The 17,525-nt window shown below is 56.6% G+C and overlaps 1 protein-coding gene across 1 annotated transcript; it reads right to left on the bottom strand.

Moving 5' to 3' along the window:
- Positions 1-686: 686 nt before the first annotated feature.
- Positions 687-17,057, bottom strand: DENND4B (DENN domain containing 4B). The gene is made up of 28 exons (XM_025405083.1): positions 16,680-17,057; positions 14,460-14,799; positions 13,316-13,568; positions 12,993-13,062; positions 12,624-12,793; positions 12,306-12,550; positions 11,812-11,878; positions 11,669-11,727; positions 11,342-11,486; positions 10,887-11,062; positions 10,609-10,709; positions 10,043-10,258; positions 9,357-9,502; positions 8,536-8,675; positions 8,319-8,445; positions 7,378-7,584; positions 6,899-7,027; positions 5,632-5,815; positions 5,021-5,188; positions 4,368-4,756; positions 4,079-4,201; positions 3,743-3,912; positions 3,525-3,660; positions 3,087-3,323; positions 2,132-2,249; positions 1,877-2,042; positions 1,724-1,788; positions 687-1,627 (listed from the first exon to the last, which is right to left on the bottom strand). The coding sequence occupies exons 2-28, from the start codon at positions 14,774-14,776 to the stop codon at positions 1,482-1,484; spliced, it is 4,470 nt and encodes a 1,489-aa protein (XP_025260868.1). The 5' UTR covers positions 14,777-14,799; positions 16,680-17,057; the 3' UTR covers positions 687-1,481.
- Between the last annotated feature and the right edge of the window lie 468 nt (positions 17,058-17,525).

Raw genomic sequence — 17,525 nt, forward strand, 5'->3', positions numbered from 1 at the left:
CATTTGTTTTGTTGGCTGATTCCCTTTGGTAATTGGTTTGCCGCTCTGTTAGCAGTCATTTCCTGTGTTTATTTCATTATAGGAGAAAAAAAGAGAGAGCTCTTAAGTGGACCAAAGGGATAAGGAAAGTGATGCATGTTTTCCTGATGTCCACATGCAGCAAGTCCCTTAATCTTTGCCCCTGCCTTCCTGGTGCTGTTGCCAGGCTGAGACCCTGGTTGGAGGAACAGTGCCTGCAGCTAGAGCAACTAAGGCAGCCTAGGATGACTGCCAGGATGCATGAGGGCTGCCAACACCAACTGCTGGGGAGATGATTGTCATCCCTGTGGAGGTATGGAGAAGGTTGGTGGGGGAAGGTGGAAGAGAGGAAATAAGGCAGAGATGAGCTCAGGGCCCCCAGAGAATGGAGCCTTTGTGTGGGGTACAGATGAGGGACAAGGGGGTGATTGTGTGGGAGGGCCGGAAGTGCCACACAGACTGGCACCACCATAGCCAGCACCAGATTCACCCTTCTTCTGCTCTGAGAACTCCCTGTGCCTCAAGGAGCCAGTCTCAGACATGGTCAGGGGAAGCAGGGTATGCCTGAACACTATAAAGGATGGGAAGGTGGAAAAGCAGATGTATAGCCGGGGGAAAATGAAAGGTATCTCCGCATTACCCCAGACCCAGGGAACAGGAGGCCGAAGGAAAAAGACAGAAGCAGCTTTTACTATATTTACATCCAACAAAACTTCGCAGGGAACAATCCTTATTGCACAGGTCAGGACCTGGGTGGGTGAGGCATTCCCCAAGGTGGGATGGGCAAGAAAAATTAGGACTGGAGGGGGTACCAGTTCTTCCTAAGGGGAGCTTGAGACGCCTCTAGCTCCCAATGCCTGACTTTGAAGGAACTACAAACCACCGAACCATGGTGCCCTATTTCCCTTTCCTTTCTCACTCTCCATAAGAACCTCATAAGCAAGGGGGCTGTGGCTCCAGAATAAATAACTTAAAATAAAATACAAACACTTTAGGTAGAAAGGCATGGAGAGCCTTGGGCTCCTTCAGCAACGTCAGGGAAGAGGGACCATTATTGGTGGAGAATGACATCCCTACCTCCCATTCAGGGCAAAGGCTCAGTAGCTCTGCATCTTTCCAGTTGTTTTTTAAAACAAAAACTTCTAAAATGACCAGGGCAATGCAGATCTGTGGGTACCCTGGAGGGGAGTTCCCGGTATAGGACAAGGGACGAACAGAGCTGTACCAACTCCCCCCAGATCTCCGACATCAGCACGAACAAACTGGGTAGGTTGGAGATGGGGGAATCAGGACTTTTGGTAACAGTGGATCCCTATTCCTGCTGTCCTCGCTTGGAGCCTTTGACTGGGCATGCTTCCCAGCCTGTTCCCAACTCCATGAAGGGAACATGGAAGCAGGTTAACTCTAGAATCCCTTCTCCCTCAGTTCCCCACCCCAGGCTGGAGAGGGAAGCTTAAGAGTCTCTAGCATTCTGGAGGTGCTCCAAAACATTTTCGGCAGTCAATGGCTTTGGGAGTGGGCATCTGTGCCCGCCGCTGCCTCAGCTCCTCCTTGCCCATGCTGCTGGCCAGCTTGTTAAAGGCAGACTTGTACTTCTTATCGAAGGCCACTAGGGAAGAAGATGGAAGTCAATACATTAGGACCCCAGCCTCCCACACCTGGCCCCAGATCCCTAAACTCCTCAGCCCCTTGCCTGCTCCCTCACCTATGTCCACGTGGTCCTTGCCCAGAGCAGCCATTGTCAGGAATAAGATCTCACGGTAGATTCCCCTTTAGTGGAGGCAGAAGTGTATGAGTGAGAGAAAAGGGGTGTGGAGCCCCGGACAGGTCAGGGACCACCCAGATGGTAGCACTATACCTCTGCAGGTGCAGGCCAGTGGGTGGGGGCCCTAGAGTTTCCAGCAGGAGCCCCACAGCCTTGTGCACTTCATTGAGTCCAACATGGCGCAGCACCGACTCCAACAGTGCCAAACTAAGGGATGCAGGTACTGGGCCTGGCCATACCACCCGCTGGGGGATCTGGCCTGGATGAAAGGAAAGAAGGCCACCAGGATCACTGAGCCCTCTGGGTATGGGACCCACCCTCCCCACCCAGGCCAAATACCAGACTCACTGTGGACCCTCCAGAGCACATAGAGAGGTGGGCAGCTATTGGGGTCAGGGGTCAGTACATCCCACAGCAGCCGTACCTGAACAGAGGCTGGATCAGGGGTCAGCCAAGGAGATGGGGCCTGGGGAAGCCGAGATAGGGGAGACAGTTAGGCTCAAAGAATGGGAGGCAGAGGACAAGAAATGGACAGGTGATGCCAAAGAGACAGAGGGCCATTACAGGACACAGCCAAAGAGAAGAGGGAAAGGAATTCTCATCCCCCACAAGAATGTAAGCTCTTGAGAGCAGGGACTATTTTGTAATCTGCTACATACCTAGTGCCTAAAACCGTGCCTGGAACATAAAAAGCACTTAATACTGGTGGAATGAATAGACAAATATGAATGAATCATTTTTTTAGGTACCAGGCTCTACACAAGGTTCTCCACACACCAGCCCAGTGAGATGGGTGCTTTTGGCATCCATTTTACAGATGACCAAACTGAGGCTCAGAATGGTAAAGTGAAAGGGCCAGGATCCAAACTAGGTGCAGCAGACTCCAAAGTCTATGCTCTTTTTTTTTTTTTTTTTTTTTTTTGGAGACGGAGTCTCATTCTGTCGCCCAGGCTGGAGTGCAGCACAATCTCGGCTCCCTGCAAGCTCCGTCTCCCGGATTCATGCCATTCTCCTGCCTTAGCCTCCCAAGTAGCTGGGACCACAGGCGCCACCACCATGCCTGGCTAATGCTTTTTTTTGTGTTTTTAATAGAGACAGAGTTTCACTGTGTTAGCCAGGATGGTCTCAATCTCCTGACCTTGTGATCTGCCTGTCTCGGCCTCCCAAAGTGCTGGGATTACAGGCGTGAGCCACTGAGCCCGGCCAGTCTACGCTCTTTGTACAGTGCCAAGGACACAGCAGACAAATGGCTGAGAGATGAAGAGGGAGGCACTTAGGAAACGGGCCACATGGGGGCACTGACCTGGGGGTGTGAAGGCCCATCACAGGAGGCCAGCACCAGGCCTGGTAGAATACTGGGCAGGCGTAGCCGTTGGAAATACCACAAAAGGTTCCAGAAGATGATGGGGTGGGCAGAGGGCAATTCAGGCAACGCCAGCACCTCACTGCCCTCGTTCTCTACCAGTGACTCCAGCTCCTTACGCAGCACCAGGGGGCTCAGGTATGCCCATGCCCCACTCTCAACCCGCCGGGAGGGTCCCTATCAGGCACAAAGCGGGAGGGCAGTAGAGGGCATGTACATCCCCAGAGCCTTGCCTCCCACTAAGCCACCACATCCAACAGCTTCTGGGATGCCCCTTGCCCTCAAGGGCAAGAGATGTGCCCATCTCTCCCTGGCACCCCACAGGCCCCACACAGGGCAACAATCCCATTCCTCATGCCCCTTTGGCCCAGTTCTTACCCCCATGTGCCCGTTGCAGAGCTGGGGCTCATCCAGAGCAAGGCAGAGCCTGCGGTCACTGAGCACAGGGCCAGGACCCCCAGGGACAGGAGCATCTTTGCTGCCACTGGCATCAGCAGACTTGGGGCTGGGGACACTGCAGGGGGACAGCAGCAGGGGTCAGCTCTTGGACCTTCACCTCCCTATCCCACCCACAGCACTTGCCCTGCCTTGGGCACCTGGGCCGGGAATCAAGGGTCTGGACACTGAGCAGGGGCACAAAGGGGCAGGCGCAGAAGGGGCAGGTTGTATTGAGGTTAGAGTCATCAGGTGCCCAGCCAGCCATGATTTCCTCATCGTACACCAGCGAATCACAGGCACGGCACAGGGAGCAGCTGGACAGCAGAATCTGTGGGCAGGGAGAGCCGGGAAGTAGGCCCTGTCTGGCCACCAGCACTCTGGAGCCCATGCCCCTTCCCTAGCCCCTCCCACCTCCTCCCCATCTCCTGCCTTTGACAGGGTGACTGTGTGCTATGTGTGTTCAAGCACATCTGTGTGGGAGGGGTTATCCTCACTTCCAGGGAAGGTGACTGGAAGGATCCAGGGGTGTCACTGAGGCGCTCTGAGGAATGGCGAAGACTCAGGTTACTGAGAGAAGATTCTGAGAGGTCCCACTCACTGCCCAGAGAGGCTGAACTCTGCCATGACATGAGAAACCGTGGTCAGCCAACCCCATGCTCTTCCACCCAGGAAGAGGAGGTGTTTCAAGTACCCCTCAGAGCCCCTTTTAGGGCATTCTTCCAGTCATAGCCCCTCCCCAAGCCCACTAATGCTAAGGCGTTTGAACCCTACTTCGCTGGCTACCTCGGAGGCAGTGGATCCAGGGCGCTCCCGGGGGCGCAGAAGACTGTCCATTGGGCTGCGGCGGGCTGGGGGAGGCAGGTCAGGAGGCAGCTCAGGTGGGGGAATGCGGGAAGTGGGGGGGTGGCGGGAAGGAGTGAGCAGCTGTTGGAGGCGGGCACCCAGCCCTCGTCGGGGGGTGCCTGCCTCATCCTGTCGCCCACCAGCCCTGGGTCCCCGCCCACTTAGCCCTTCCAGGGCCTCAGTGGACTGGGCACTCAGGGCTGAGCCTGAGCCCCCTGGGCTGCCTCCAGGGACTGGCTCCTCCCCCGTCAGGCTCAGGTCTGAGAGACTTCCATCGTGCCAGGGCACAGGTGATCCCCGGGGTTCCAGGACCCCCAAGGCCTCTATCACTGCAGCACAGAAAAGAATGAGGGAAGATGTACCCTAGCCTCTGCACCACCTTCCCCTTTCCTGAGTAAACACAATTCCTGGCTGCACAAACTCTGGTACCACAACCCCCACCATCATGATATTCTGGGCAGGATTCCCTGAGAATCTACAGCACCCACCACAGAGGGCCACCCTCCACTATGTTTCTGGTCTTCCAAACCTCACTAGCAAGTGGTTAGGAAAGCTGACTGGGGAAGTGGGGGGAGCCAGACAAGGGCACTCACTGTGGGCCACACCAGCCTCCACAGTGGGCTGTGCCCCTCGGGCACTGCCCAGGCTACCACTCTTCACCAGGCGTCCAGGGGGTGAGGCCGGGTCTCTCAGACTTCGCCCAGCCCAAGTAGTCTGGCGCTGAAGGGGGCGAGTAGGGGAAGGGCGCTCCAAATAGGGCTCTAAAAGACAAGAAGGGGTTTAGAGGCAGCCAGCTAGGAACCCAGTCCCCTGTTCCAAAATAGAGCTCCTTAGATGGACCTGGGTTTGCAGGGTTCCTCCCAGGCAAAGCTTTATCCCTTTCGTGTTTGTTTTGTTTTGTTTTTTGAGATGGAGTCTTGCTCTGTAGCCAGGTGGAATGCAGTGGCGCCATCTCAGCTCACTGCAACCTCTGCCTCCCGGGTTCAAATGATTCTCCTGCCTCAGCCTCCCGAGTAGCTGGGACTACATGTGCATGCCACCACACCCAGCTAATTTTTTTATCCCTTTTGTTACCAGTCAATTGTAATTTATCAATCACCAGAAACCTAATACCAACCATTAGACCAGCCCCAGCTCTCTATGCCTTTCCCTGCCTGAGCCCAGTTACTCCATCCCCAAGCCTGTCTCACCAGGCCCTACCCACCTGCCTGGGAGCTGCCTGCCTCTTGAGGTGCTGACACCTGCTGCTGCTGCTGCTGCTGCTGCTGCTGTCGCCGTTCTCTCAAGGGCTGGCGGAACTGAGCAGCCCCCAGGACGACATTCCGGAGCTTGGCCCAGCGCAGACGCCCGCCTGGTGTGCCAGACGGCCACTTGCTTTCCAGCACAGCCTACCAAGCACAGTGCCCATCAGGATGGCCTACTTTGACACCCTAACCCTGCCTCATACCCACTCCCTGTCCTGGAGCCCCAGGGACCGCCCTTCCCCTGCAGACATCCTGCCTAGGACCGTCTGGCCAATGGCTTAGCCAGGAACAAGAGCCCAGAAGAGACAGTAGGCAGCAGCTGCCTCCCAAGGGGCTTAAAAGAAGCCAGAGGCAATGGAGAAAATTTGTATCCAGACCTTGCTGTTTAGAAATATAAAATATATGGCTCTGAAGAAATCATTTCATTTACTTGGTCATTAGTTTCCTCATCTAAAAAACAGGAGGCAGTTTAGTATCATGGCTAAGGGCCTGAATTCAGGAGATAAGGATATGCCTCTGCCCATATTCCTTTTTCTTTTTTTTGAGACAGAGTCTTACTCTGTCGTCCAGGCTGGAGTGAGTGGCACAATCTCGGCTCACTGCAACTTCAGCCTCCTGGGTTCAAGTGATTCTCCTGCCTCAGCCTCCCAAGTAGCTGGGACTACGGGCACCCACCACCACACCCAGCTAATTTTTGTATTTTTAATAGAGACAGGGTTTCACCATGTTGGCCAGGCTGGTCTCGAACTCCTGATCTCAGGTGATCTACCTGCCTCAGCCTCCCAAAGTGCTGGGATTACAGGCATGAGCCACCACACCCAGCCCTGTGCCCATATTCTAACTCCTTAACTTCTTTGCTGCAGGACCTTGGACAAGTTACTAACTCTCTACAACCTCATCTCCACGTCTATAAGATGGGGATGATGATCATCCCACCTCATAGGGCTGTAGTGAAGATAAAATGATGTAAAAGGTGTGATGTGTATGGACCTATGCCTGGCTTAGCGGCTAATGCTATTAGTTGTAGGCAGAGCTGTCATGAGTGGGAATCAAAGCTGAGAAACGGTAGGTGCTAAGGCACCACAGGAGTGCAATGTGGATGGCAGTGGTTCCAGGACCTAGGCAAACAGTACCAGCCCAATCTCCAAGGAGCGAGGGGAGCAGCAGCAGTCTCCCCAAACACACCTGGCACAGCTGCCATCCCACCCGTCACCCCAAAGTAGGTACCTTATTGTAGTAGCCATAGGTGATGGTGTTGGGCACAATGCCTGCCTGCCGCATCTCCAGCATGACCCGCACAGACAGCACAGGCTGCCCATAGTGTGAGCAGAGCTGCATCAGTACCCGGTAACACACCTGGGCCAGGAGAGGCACAGGACAATGGGAGACTCACTCCCAACCAAAACCAAAGTCTCAGCAAGCACCCTCTTCCAGCCTCCCCAATTCTCACAGACATCACTGGCCCCTGGCGCGTCCTGGGGCTACCTCAGAGCCACCCACCCTTTCTGCTGACGCTGCCACCCTACAGTCTCCACTGCTATACCCTGAACATGCTTATTCACTCGATGAATGTTTATAGATAATCTGCCCAGCTCTGGGGATCTGCAACTTCTTTCCTTAGTCTCCAAGTTTCCCTCTCACAGCCCTCTCCAGCTGCACAAGGCTCACTGGGCCTGGGTGTGAGCATGGCCACATAGATTGCCTACCTCATCAGGGAGTACCACCTTGCCGCTCTCCATCTGGCGCAGCACATGGTAGGCCGTATGCAGTGCCTGCACCCGGGAGGGTGCCGACCGCACGTAGGCAGGCAGACACAGGAACCACAGCCCATAGCAGTGCCCCAGCAGGCACCGGGCCCACAGCTCAGGCACAGCTGCTGACTTCTGTGCCATCCGCTGTGCAACCTTCATCTCCTAGTAGGACAGGGAACACATCAGGGTGAGTACAAGTCTTATTTATTTATTTATTTATTTAAGACGGTCTCGCTCTGTCACCCAGGCTGGAGTGCAGTGGCACAATCTTGGCTCACTGCAGACTCGGCCTCCTGGGCTCAAGTGATTCTCCCACCTCAGCCTCCCAAGTAGCTGGGATTACAGGCATGCACCACCATGCCCGGCTGATTGTTTTGTAGTTTTCGTAGAGACAAGGTTTGCCATGTGGCCTAGGCTAGTCCCAAACTCCTGGGCACAAGTGATCTGCCTGCCTCAGCCTCCCAAAACGCTGGGATTAAAGGCGTGAGCCACCAGGACAGACCTTAAAGTGGTGTGGGGAGAAGTATCACCTTCTCTGAGGAAGGATCTGTGCTCTAAAGAGGAGGAGGGATGCTGTATTCCATAGGCTGCAGCCCTGCCTGGAGCCCCGTGCAGAGAGGCTGGCCCTTAAGCATGGACAGGTGCCCTAGAAGACATGGCCAGTCCCTGGATTCCCAGAGTGCTCAGAAGATGAAGGTGATGATGATGATGATAATGACAGTGATAATAGCAACTAATGTTTATACAGGCTTGCTTATGTGCCAAGCACATTTAAACTTCTAACAACCTCATGGGTTAAGTACTATTGTTATCCCCATTTTGTAGATGAGGAAACTGAAGCAGCAGCCGCCCTCAGCCTGATCCAGGTCCCTCAGTGCGGTCCACCCACTACTTACCTGTTTGGTACGGCGAGGAGCAGGACTGCTGGGGGCGCTACGTGAAGGGCCTGGCACAGGCAGGGCCCCAGGCTGCTCTTGAAGAGACTCAAACAGCTCAGCCCGTAGCTCTGGGAACCCATCGTAGCTGGAGGGGCAGAGAGAAGCAACATCAGGGCAGTCAGTACAGGGTCAAGCAAGTTGGACTGGACCACGTGAGGGGCCAAGAGACTCTCACCAGTACTGGGGAGTGGATTCACTGCCCTCTGGTATGGGAGGCTCCTCGGGAGGTGTGATAAAGACAGTGAGCTCGCTTCCTGACAGCTCCTCTAGCTCCACTAAGGGTGTCGGCTCAGGCTTCTCCTGATCTGGGTGGACCTGGAGAAGGATTTTGAGAGAGCAAGTGTTGAGATGGTGGGCACAGAACAGAGCCAGGGTGTCCAGACGATGGCATCTCCCAGGAAAGCTCATCCACAGGGAAAGAGACACAGCCTGGGAAGATGGAGTCAGGAATCGGAGGACAGTAAGTTACATGCATGGGGCCAGCTGTGTATGGCTGCACAGGTTGTGCACTGTATAACTCCAGGAGTGCCATCCCAGTCACAGTTAAGATATAGAGTTGTGTTTAAAATGTCCCTGGGGGCCAGACACAGTGGCTCACGCCTGTAATCCCAGCACTTTGGGAGGCCGAGGTGGGCAGATTACTTGAGGCCAGGAGTTCGAGACCAGCCTGGTCAACATGGTGAAACCCTGTCTCTACTAAAAATAAGAAAATTAGCTGGGCATAGTGGCGCGCACCTGTAATCCCAGCTACTTGGGAGACTGAGGCAGGAGAATCACTTGAACCTGGGAGGTGGAGGTTGCAGTGAGCCACTGCACTCCAGCCTGGGAGACAGAGCAAAACTCTATCTCAAAAAAATTAAAAAAAATTAAAATAAATAAATAAATAAAACAAAATGGCCCTGGGGTCTACAGCCATACCACCCTGAATATTCCTGATCCCGTCTAAAATGGCCTTGGGGCAACAGAGACAATAAGCACACAGAGAAGGGACGATACCTTGTCAACACAAGAGTCGAAGAATTCGAGGGCAGCATGGCGAGCAGAGCCGAAAGAGCACTCCTCAATGAACTGTGAGAACATCTGTGTATGCAGCAGCTGAGAGTAAAGTTTGTGGCTGGAGCGTTCCCGAGATTTGAGGAAGCCTGAGGAGGATGAGAATGGGGCAGAGGAGGGGTGTGACCAGGGCTCTCCACCACAGCCATAGCTTTTTTGAATCTCTTCTGGGCTCCCTGCCCACTCAGGCCCAAAGCCATCATCTCTTGGACCCTCTGGCACAACTACCCTAATAGCAAGTTGACCGGCTGAGCACCCCCAGCACAATGGCCCTAGAGAATCCCTCCCTTTGTCTGCCTGTACCCACTGCCTCAGGCTGGGGGGTCTCCAAGGGCAGGGTCCCTGCACAAAGCTTTGCCCAGGGGGTCTGCTCACTACAGGGATTATTGTGTCTACCCCAAGCCCGGGGCTCCAGAGGGCAGGACCACAGCTGGTTTCATCTTTGTACCCTGATTCCCCCCAAGACCAGAAGAGTGAATGGCTCAAAGCAGGTGCCCATAAAAACATTTGCCTAGTGAAGGAATGAACAACGGAGTGGCTCCCAGTCCCCTCTGCCTTTCTGACAGAGCCCAGCCCCTCGCCACCTCCTCCCGTGATACCATCTCCAAGCAGAGACAGGCCCTCTGTACCCTGCAGGAAGAAAAGGTTGTCAACATCACGAGCTCCCTCGGAGGGGGCCTGGGTGAGCGGGCGCAGGAAGACCCGGTAGCCCTTGAGCAGACAGGCCATGAAGCGGAGGAAGGCTCCTTGGACTTCGCGTTCCAGCCGGGCCCTGCGGCCACACACTGCCTCGTAATCTGTCAGTAGGAACTCCAGGGATGCCTCCTCCTCAGGTCCAGTGTATGCTGGGGGCCAGGGCAGCCTGAGAGTCAGGGCTGGCTCCCATAGCATTAGCCTCAAGTCTGCTCTCACGCCTCCATCTCCACCTCCAGCCTCTGACAGAACTTGCACCAGTAGCAACGAAGCATTACCTTCAACTAACAGGTTCAGGCTCAACATTTCCCACATGTTCAGGAATACTGTCTGCCCTTCCTTCTAGCTTCAGTTGGAATTGGAATCTCCCTCAGTTCTACCAAATGCAATCCTAACTCCGCTCACCTCCTCAAGAAATGTCTAGCTCCCCACAGACCTCTGCAAACTGGAGGTTTGAGGCCAATGACAGTTCCCAGCCTCCCTCCCGACCCAGGCTTCTCACTCTGGTCCAGCTGCTGGTACAGGTTTGTCAGTGTGGCCAGCAGAACCTTGTAGGGTCTGCGGGGCAGGGTCCGAGGGGAGAGGAGCTTCTTTTCCTCAGTCCTGTGAGAGACGCATAAGGGGAAGGAGGAGTGGCGAGGCTCTGGGATAGGGTGACAGGGCTCCTTGCCAGCCTCCCTCACTTTGTGCCTGAAGCTCTTTTTGAGCCCGTAGCACTTCACACACTAGCCCATTCCTGCCCACCACCCTGCAGTCCCCAAATGAGACCCAGCCTCTTACTGGAAGAGTGTGTTGGTATCAAGGTCGACACAGATGACATCAGCAGGCGGGTCATGCAGATCAAAGTAGCTGGAGTGGATACCCACAATGAAGGGCACTGGGGCACTCAGCACATCTGCCAGCACCAGCGGGCACAGAGGAATGTAGGGGCACTGCCAGTGCAGTGGGAAGATCATCTGAAGCACCAGGCAGTGAGAACCAGTGAGCAGGGGGTTGAGGCAGCAGTGGGGGGCACAGGAGAGAGAGAGAGGGCATTGGCCTTGGGGAGTTGGTGCCTGTTGAGAGAGGCTGTTGGAAGTAGGCACTAGAGAAGAGCTCCTGATGGAAGCTATGTGTCCCTGCAGGCTGTGCCCAGGGAAAGGAAAGGTAGGAAAAGGGAACAGTCCAGGCAGGGATAGGGGCACCAGAAAGAACCATGGTTCTGGGGAAGATGGGCCAGGTGGGGTGGCACTCACCGAGACGAGGGCCTCGCAGACGCTGGTGAGCAGGTCTGGCCGCAGCGAGTGGACCAGCAGCTTGTGCTCTGTGAGCACAGCCAGCAGCAGTGTGATAGCCAGCTCAGGGCCCAGGCTCTGCAGCAGCTGCAGGAAGCTGGCACCACTGCAGGCAATGCCGAGGTGGGTAAAGGGTCACCAGGAGACCCTGGGGACCCTTTCCCAGATGCCAGGTACAGCCACCACCTGGACCCAGCCTGCATAAACCTTAATAGCTGCACCCACCTGCCCAGCACCTACCATGTCCTTGGTCATTAAAGCTCCCCTCCCCATAATCTGAGCACATACCTGAGGGGCAGGGGCGAGGATACAGGCTGACAGAGGAGCAAGTTGTCATAGGGAGACATCTGGGAGGGAAGAAGAGCCATGGCTCAGGGTAATGATGCCAACTCCCCTCCTTCCATCAGCCCAGCCCCAGCCTCAGCTCTCACCTGCACTAGGATGCGGGGTCTCTGTGGGGAAGGGAAGGGCACGTTGTGAATGAAGTGGGAGATGTGCCTGGGGGGCAGAGAAACAGGTCAGAGCATACTCCCCAGTCCATCCCTGTCCTCCCTCCACATTTTCTCAGCTCTTTCACCAGTTCTCAAGAACCTTATTCCTTCCTGAACCCCACTTTGAGACCTGTTATCAGCCAACAGAGCCTCCATTACACATATAATTTGCGCAGATCAGAAAAGAAATCCTCCCTGGGCATACACAGCCCCTTGCCAGGACCTAACTAGCAAGTTTAGACTGGATTGCAGGCCCTGCTCCCCTCCTCAGCCTGTGGCGTTTTTACAATGGATAAACTGTACAACCACACACTGCAGCCCTGTCCCTTACCCTGTGCCCAGCCCTCCCCCACGCACATCTGAATCTCTCCCATCTCTCCTGGCCCCCTTATCCCTTCCTAACTCCTTCCCAGTGGCAGAGGAGCCATGCTCACGCTTCCAAGGGCAGGCGGTGGGGGCCTGAGACGGAGTAGCGGTAAAGGAAGGTGAGGAAGGCGCGGAAGGCAGGGAAGGCAGGCCAGCGGGACAGCACGGCGATGGCGCGTCGGCTGCGCACAGCTCTGCCCCCCAGTGCCCGACCCCGCTCCACGGCGCTCAGCAGGCCCAGTGCCCGTGCCTGTCGCTCTGACAGCCTGGCCCTTGGGAACGCCTCGTAGAACTGCAGGGCGGCACCATACACCTGGCAGGGGGCAGAGAGGTGGTCAGGCAGGCCCTGCATAGCCCAGACCCCTTGCCACACTCCACACACCCACCTTATCACCAGCTGCACCCGTGAGCACAAAGGTGGAGAAGACGGGCACGGGGTACTTGGTCTGGGCAGGCCAGCACTCGATAGTGGCCCCCATGGGCAGGCAGAAGACGGGCACTGACTCGGGCAGCGGGAACGCCTCATTGTCCTCCTCCGGGTAGCGGCCCAGCAGCTCTGCACCCCCAGCAAAGTTGGGGGTACCCAAAAGGAGCAGGGTCCATCAGACTCCAAGGGAAAGGAACCAGGGGATCCCAGAGAAGGCCCGAGTAGCAAAGAAGAAGTAAATTCCAGGGACACTTAAGGTGCCTGCCAAGAGGCACCAGGGCAAAGGGATGTAGGGTCACAGGATTGGAGGGATAAAGGGGCCACTCACCTGCCTCGTACACCAGCGTGTTGGCCTTCGCCAGGCCCACCTTATAGCACAGGTACACTGCTGGGCCCCACTACCCCAGAAATGGCAAGAGACAAGCAGATACATAGCTAACAAAGATTTCTGGGGTCCATTTTCTTTCTACCACCCCTAAATGTTCTTTTGTCTTTAAAGCTCCCATTAATGCCAGTGCCCAAAGACCAGAGTTACCCCTCTGGACTCACCCCTGTGGTCAGAGCCTTGGTCCTGGGATGCCCTTTGTTCCCAGTGTCCACACCCACTCTTACACCAAGAAGAACCAGGTGTCAGCTCTTGACCCCACTCACCATGCCAGGGTTGAGGTTGCGGGGCAGCCGGCAGTAAGTATGGGGAGTGCCCTCGCCCTTACTGGGCAGCACCAGGCAGAGGTCAGTGATGCCCAGGGCATGCAGCCCTGCCCCCTCTGCTGCCCGCCGGTAAGTGAGGTAGGTGCGGGGGTGCCCAGGGCCTGGAGGGGCCAGGTTTGCTGAGTGGCTGTAGGGTGTCGTGTCAAGCACTTGGAAGCCAGGCTTGGGACGTTCCTTCCCCTCATACAACACCCTTAGCACAGAAAGCAAAGAGAGATGTTGGGAGGTCAGGGTAGAGGACAAAGACCCAATCCTGCCAGATCTGCCTACCTAACCCCTTGAACCTGCCTTGCACCCGCAGCCTTGTCAAACTCTAACACCAGGGCCCACCTCTTCTTGCTGAACTCTGCCCTCCAGAATCCTGTGCCCTTTCTTTGGCCTTTGGCCTTATTTTGTGGTCAGCAACAATCTTGCATGACTTCTATGGCTCTCATACTCATTAATAAACACTAAGAGTCAGCTGGGCATGGTGGCTCATGCCTATAATCCCAGCACTTTGGGAGGCTGAGGCAGGTGGATCACCTGAGGTCAGGGGTTCAGGACCAGCCTGGCCAACATGGTCAAACCCCATCTCTACGAAAAATACAAAAATTAGCTGGGCGTGGTGGCACATGCCTATAGTCCCAGCTACTCGGGAGGCTGAGGCAGGAGAATTGCCTGAACCCAGGAGGCAAAGGTTGCAGTGAGCCAAGATAGCGCCACTGCACTCCTGCCTGGGTGATGGAGCGAGACTCTATCTAAAAAAAAAAAAAAAAAATAGTAATACAAGCTACCACTGACTGACTTTAATCTTGACCATCCTATAACGGTAAATGATTTTCCCCATTTGATAGATGAGGAAAACAGGCCCAGAGGGGCTCAAAAACCTGCCTAAGCTCTCAGAGCTAGCAAGGAGCAGCACTAGCACATGAATTCGCATCTGTGAGGACTAAGTACATACAACTTCAGTCCTTCCTCCCTGGCCTCTGGCCCACCTGGCTTCCATCCCCATTGCCCTTCCCCATGTTCCATAGTCCTACCTCTCCCTATCTCACTGGAGTCCCTCCCAGCCTCCCCTGGTGCCAGCATGGGTAGGGGCACACACCCCAGCTCAACGAGGGGGGGCTTGTCACGGCCCCTGCGGTAGCAGATGACGGGTTGAGTTCCACCCAGAAGCCCAGCACTGAGTTCCAAGGGGTGGCCGCCAGCGGAAGCCTGGATGCATGTATAGCCCTGGGGCACTTCCTCGCCCAGTGCCCTAGCGATGACTGCCACATCTGTGATGGGCTCAGCTGGCCGGGGAGGGCGCAGGGGCCCACTGGGTTCAGGAACCCACGTTTCCTCAGGGATGGGTGCTCCGTTCCCTGCAAGCCCAGCTACCACGAAGTAATCCACCAGCCGGGGGGGCCGCTCCTCCGCCATGGCCCCCCCCTCACTCACTGCATCTGGAATGGTCAAGTGGGAGAGAGATGAAGTGAGGAAGGTGGGGGATGCCATGGCAACCAGGGTGCCCTCTTGCTCCCCTCCTCTTCCTAGTCCTTCCAAAGAAAGGCAGGATAAGGGGTCAGCCAATCCTGAACTCGCCCCCCTGTGACATCACTGCCCACAATAGCTTCTTAACGAGACCAAATCCCTCCCACTTAATGGTCCTGGCACTCCCCTCAAAGAACCTAAACTCCACCACACACAGCTAACCTGAGCTATGACATCATATTGTCCATGTGTCCCTTTTAAAGGCTCGCCAGTTACAGTATCACAGAGATCACAATCTTTTTTGTAATAGCCTTCCATGACATCATTCATGCTGGCCATGACATCATACCAACCTTACAGTCTTTTTAAGGGTTTCTGACCTTCCTACTCTAGTTATGACACCATAAGAACCATGTGATCCTGCCAATGTTCTTAAAGAGCCCACTCCTAGGTTTTTAAGAGGACCCCACAGGTTTCTGAGAAAGCCCACAAAACCCAAGCTTAACAGTCTTTTCAACGAACCCAGGTGTCCTTTCTCCTAGCTTAACTCCACCAATCTGGCCCAAAAACCAGTGTTCTCACACCTCCAGGATCTTTAGGTAGCTCGTTAGATACAAAGTGGTTGTGGGAGACAAGTCCCGGCCATCCCACACCCTCCACCATGGAGCCCAGAGACAGAAACAGGCCCACAACAGCCTAGTTCTCACCTGCCTCCATGGCCCAACCCTGGGGAGTAGGAGCCCCAAGGGTCCTGAGGCGCCCCAGGGTGCAGAAGCTGGGAAAAAGCCTGGTGGGTAGCTTGCAGCAGGGGCCCGGAAGCGTGGGGGGTGCTTCAGAGGGGAAGGGAGGTTACTTCCTGAAACAGTGGAGGGGAAGCTGCAACTCAGAGGAAGTCAGCCTATGGGTGTGTGTGGTAGTGGTGGCGGTGGCGATGGTGGTGGTGGGATTACCATTGAAGGTGCCAGCACAGCATCAGGCCAAGTTGGAACCTCAGACTATAGGACCCTGAGCAAGGCAGAGAAGGCTCATAATGGTTCCAGGATGTGCAGTCCTACTAACCTCCCACTGTTCCCCAGAGAACAGGGAATAAGGAATCTCGTAGAGCCAGGCTGGCTGTCATCTTCACCTGGCCTCTGGACACACACACACATACATACACCAACCCCAGCTAAATTTAGACTCCACTTCTGGGAGGTAAAGCCAGGAGTCAGCGTCAGCCTCTTGATTTAACTCTGGGGCACAGACCTGTCCCTCATCCACTGAGGGCGAATGGGAGCCCTATGCCCAAGGCAGCAGGCAGAGGCTATTAGGTGGGACCTTCTGAGGGGCAAGCGGGTGGCACCCATCCGCAGGACCTGGGCACCGGGGCCTCCCCTCACCAAGCCAGGGAAGAGTCCTGCAGAAAACAGCTCTTTCTCCCTGGGGAAGGCAACGGGCACAGGGCCCACTCCGGGTCCTCACGCTCGCGTGCTGGGTGACGGGAAGTTCGGGTTGGGGCAGAGGGCGCGCCGAGGGGGAGGTGGCTCTGGAAGGAGCAGGAGGGCAGAGAAGCCTGCGCGCCGGCGGCCGAGGACGTGACGGCAGCAGCGCCGGCCGCCGCGTGACCCGGCGGGAGGGAGGGCGGCTCCGGCTCCGGCACCCATGGGAGCAGGAGGGGTGCAGGAGGCCGGGCACGGCGAGCTAACTGCGGGCGGTGCCCTCCCCTCCACTTTCACTTCCCCAGGAGAGAGGAACCGGAACCAGATGTGCAGCGCTGGACAGCAGCTGGGGGCCATCCCCCACCCCGCCTGCCGCCCGCGCTCCCTCCTGCCCGTCCCCGCCTGCCTCCCCGCCCGGTCCAGCCCCTACCTGCCTGTCCCGCGCTTCCCGGCCGGCCGGCCCGCTGGCGGGTGGCTCGGAGGGCGAGCTGGCGGGCCGGCGGGCGGCGGGGCTACCCGGCCCCGGACATGGCGCACCCGACTTGGGCGCCGCTCCCGCCCGGGCAGTGAGTGAAGGAAGAAGAGGCGGCCGAGGACAGCAGGGCGCGGGGCGCCGTGGAAGGAGATCTGGGCGGTCCCCGCGTCCCCGCCGCGCTGCGCCACGCGGGGACTGTGCTGCCGCGCTCCTCGCTCGGGCGGCTCAGTCCTCCCAGCTCCCGCGGCGCCGGGGACCCAGCGTTCCTCCGCGCGCCCCGCTTTCTCTACTCCCCCCACCCCCGCTCCGGGCCGCGGGCGCCGCCGCTACCCCCACCCCTCCTCCTCGGCCGGCGGCCGTGACCCTGGCAAGCGTCTGCCCAGCGCCCAGCCGCCTGCAGCCCGACCCCTGGCGGCTGGGAGGGCCCCCTGCACCCAGGTAGCTTCCCACCATCCGGCCCGTGCCGCAGAACACTGACCCCAGGCGACCCTGAGGTCCGCAGCGCGCTCCCTTCCCACCTCGGTCCTGCAGTCAGATGCATGATGTGGGCGTAGGTGAAGCCCCGAAGGCCTAGTCTACGGGGACCCAGGTGGCTCCCCCTACTTCCAGGTTTGGGGCACAGGGCATTCCCTTCGGGCCAGAACCAGAAGCTCTCAGTTCTCTTTCCTGAAAATGACAAGAGCTTTGGAAAGAGGAAGAGGAGAGGCCAGGCCTGCAGGGTGTGGAATAGAGTGGAGGTGGGGGTAAGATAACTGGGGGGCACTACTCTTCTCACTATGCTGGTTGCGGGAGTGAGGAGTGCAGA

This window comes from Theropithecus gelada, chromosome 1 (genome assembly GCF_003255815.1).
Source record: "Theropithecus gelada isolate Dixy chromosome 1, Tgel_1.0, whole genome shotgun sequence".
In the NCBI taxonomy this organism is placed as follows: Eukaryota; Metazoa; Chordata; class Mammalia; order Primates; family Cercopithecidae; genus Theropithecus; species Theropithecus gelada.

What these genes read in the sequence shown, in the direction of transcription:
- DENND4B (XM_025405083.1), bottom strand. Translation starts at nt 14,776, where the DNA reads ATGGCGGAGGAGCGGCCCCCCCGGCTGGTGGATTACTTCGTGGTAGCT. An exon ending in GATACCAACACACTCTTCCA is followed by an intron (nt 10,710 to 10,886) that starts GTAAGAGGCTGG and finishes CGTCTCTCACAG; the next exon opens with GACTGAGGAAAAGAAGCTCC. An exon ending in CAAGGACCACGTGGACATAG is followed by an intron (nt 1,628 to 1,723) that starts GTGAGGGAGCAG and finishes CTTCTTCCCTAG; the next exon opens with TGGCCTTCGATAAGAAGTAC.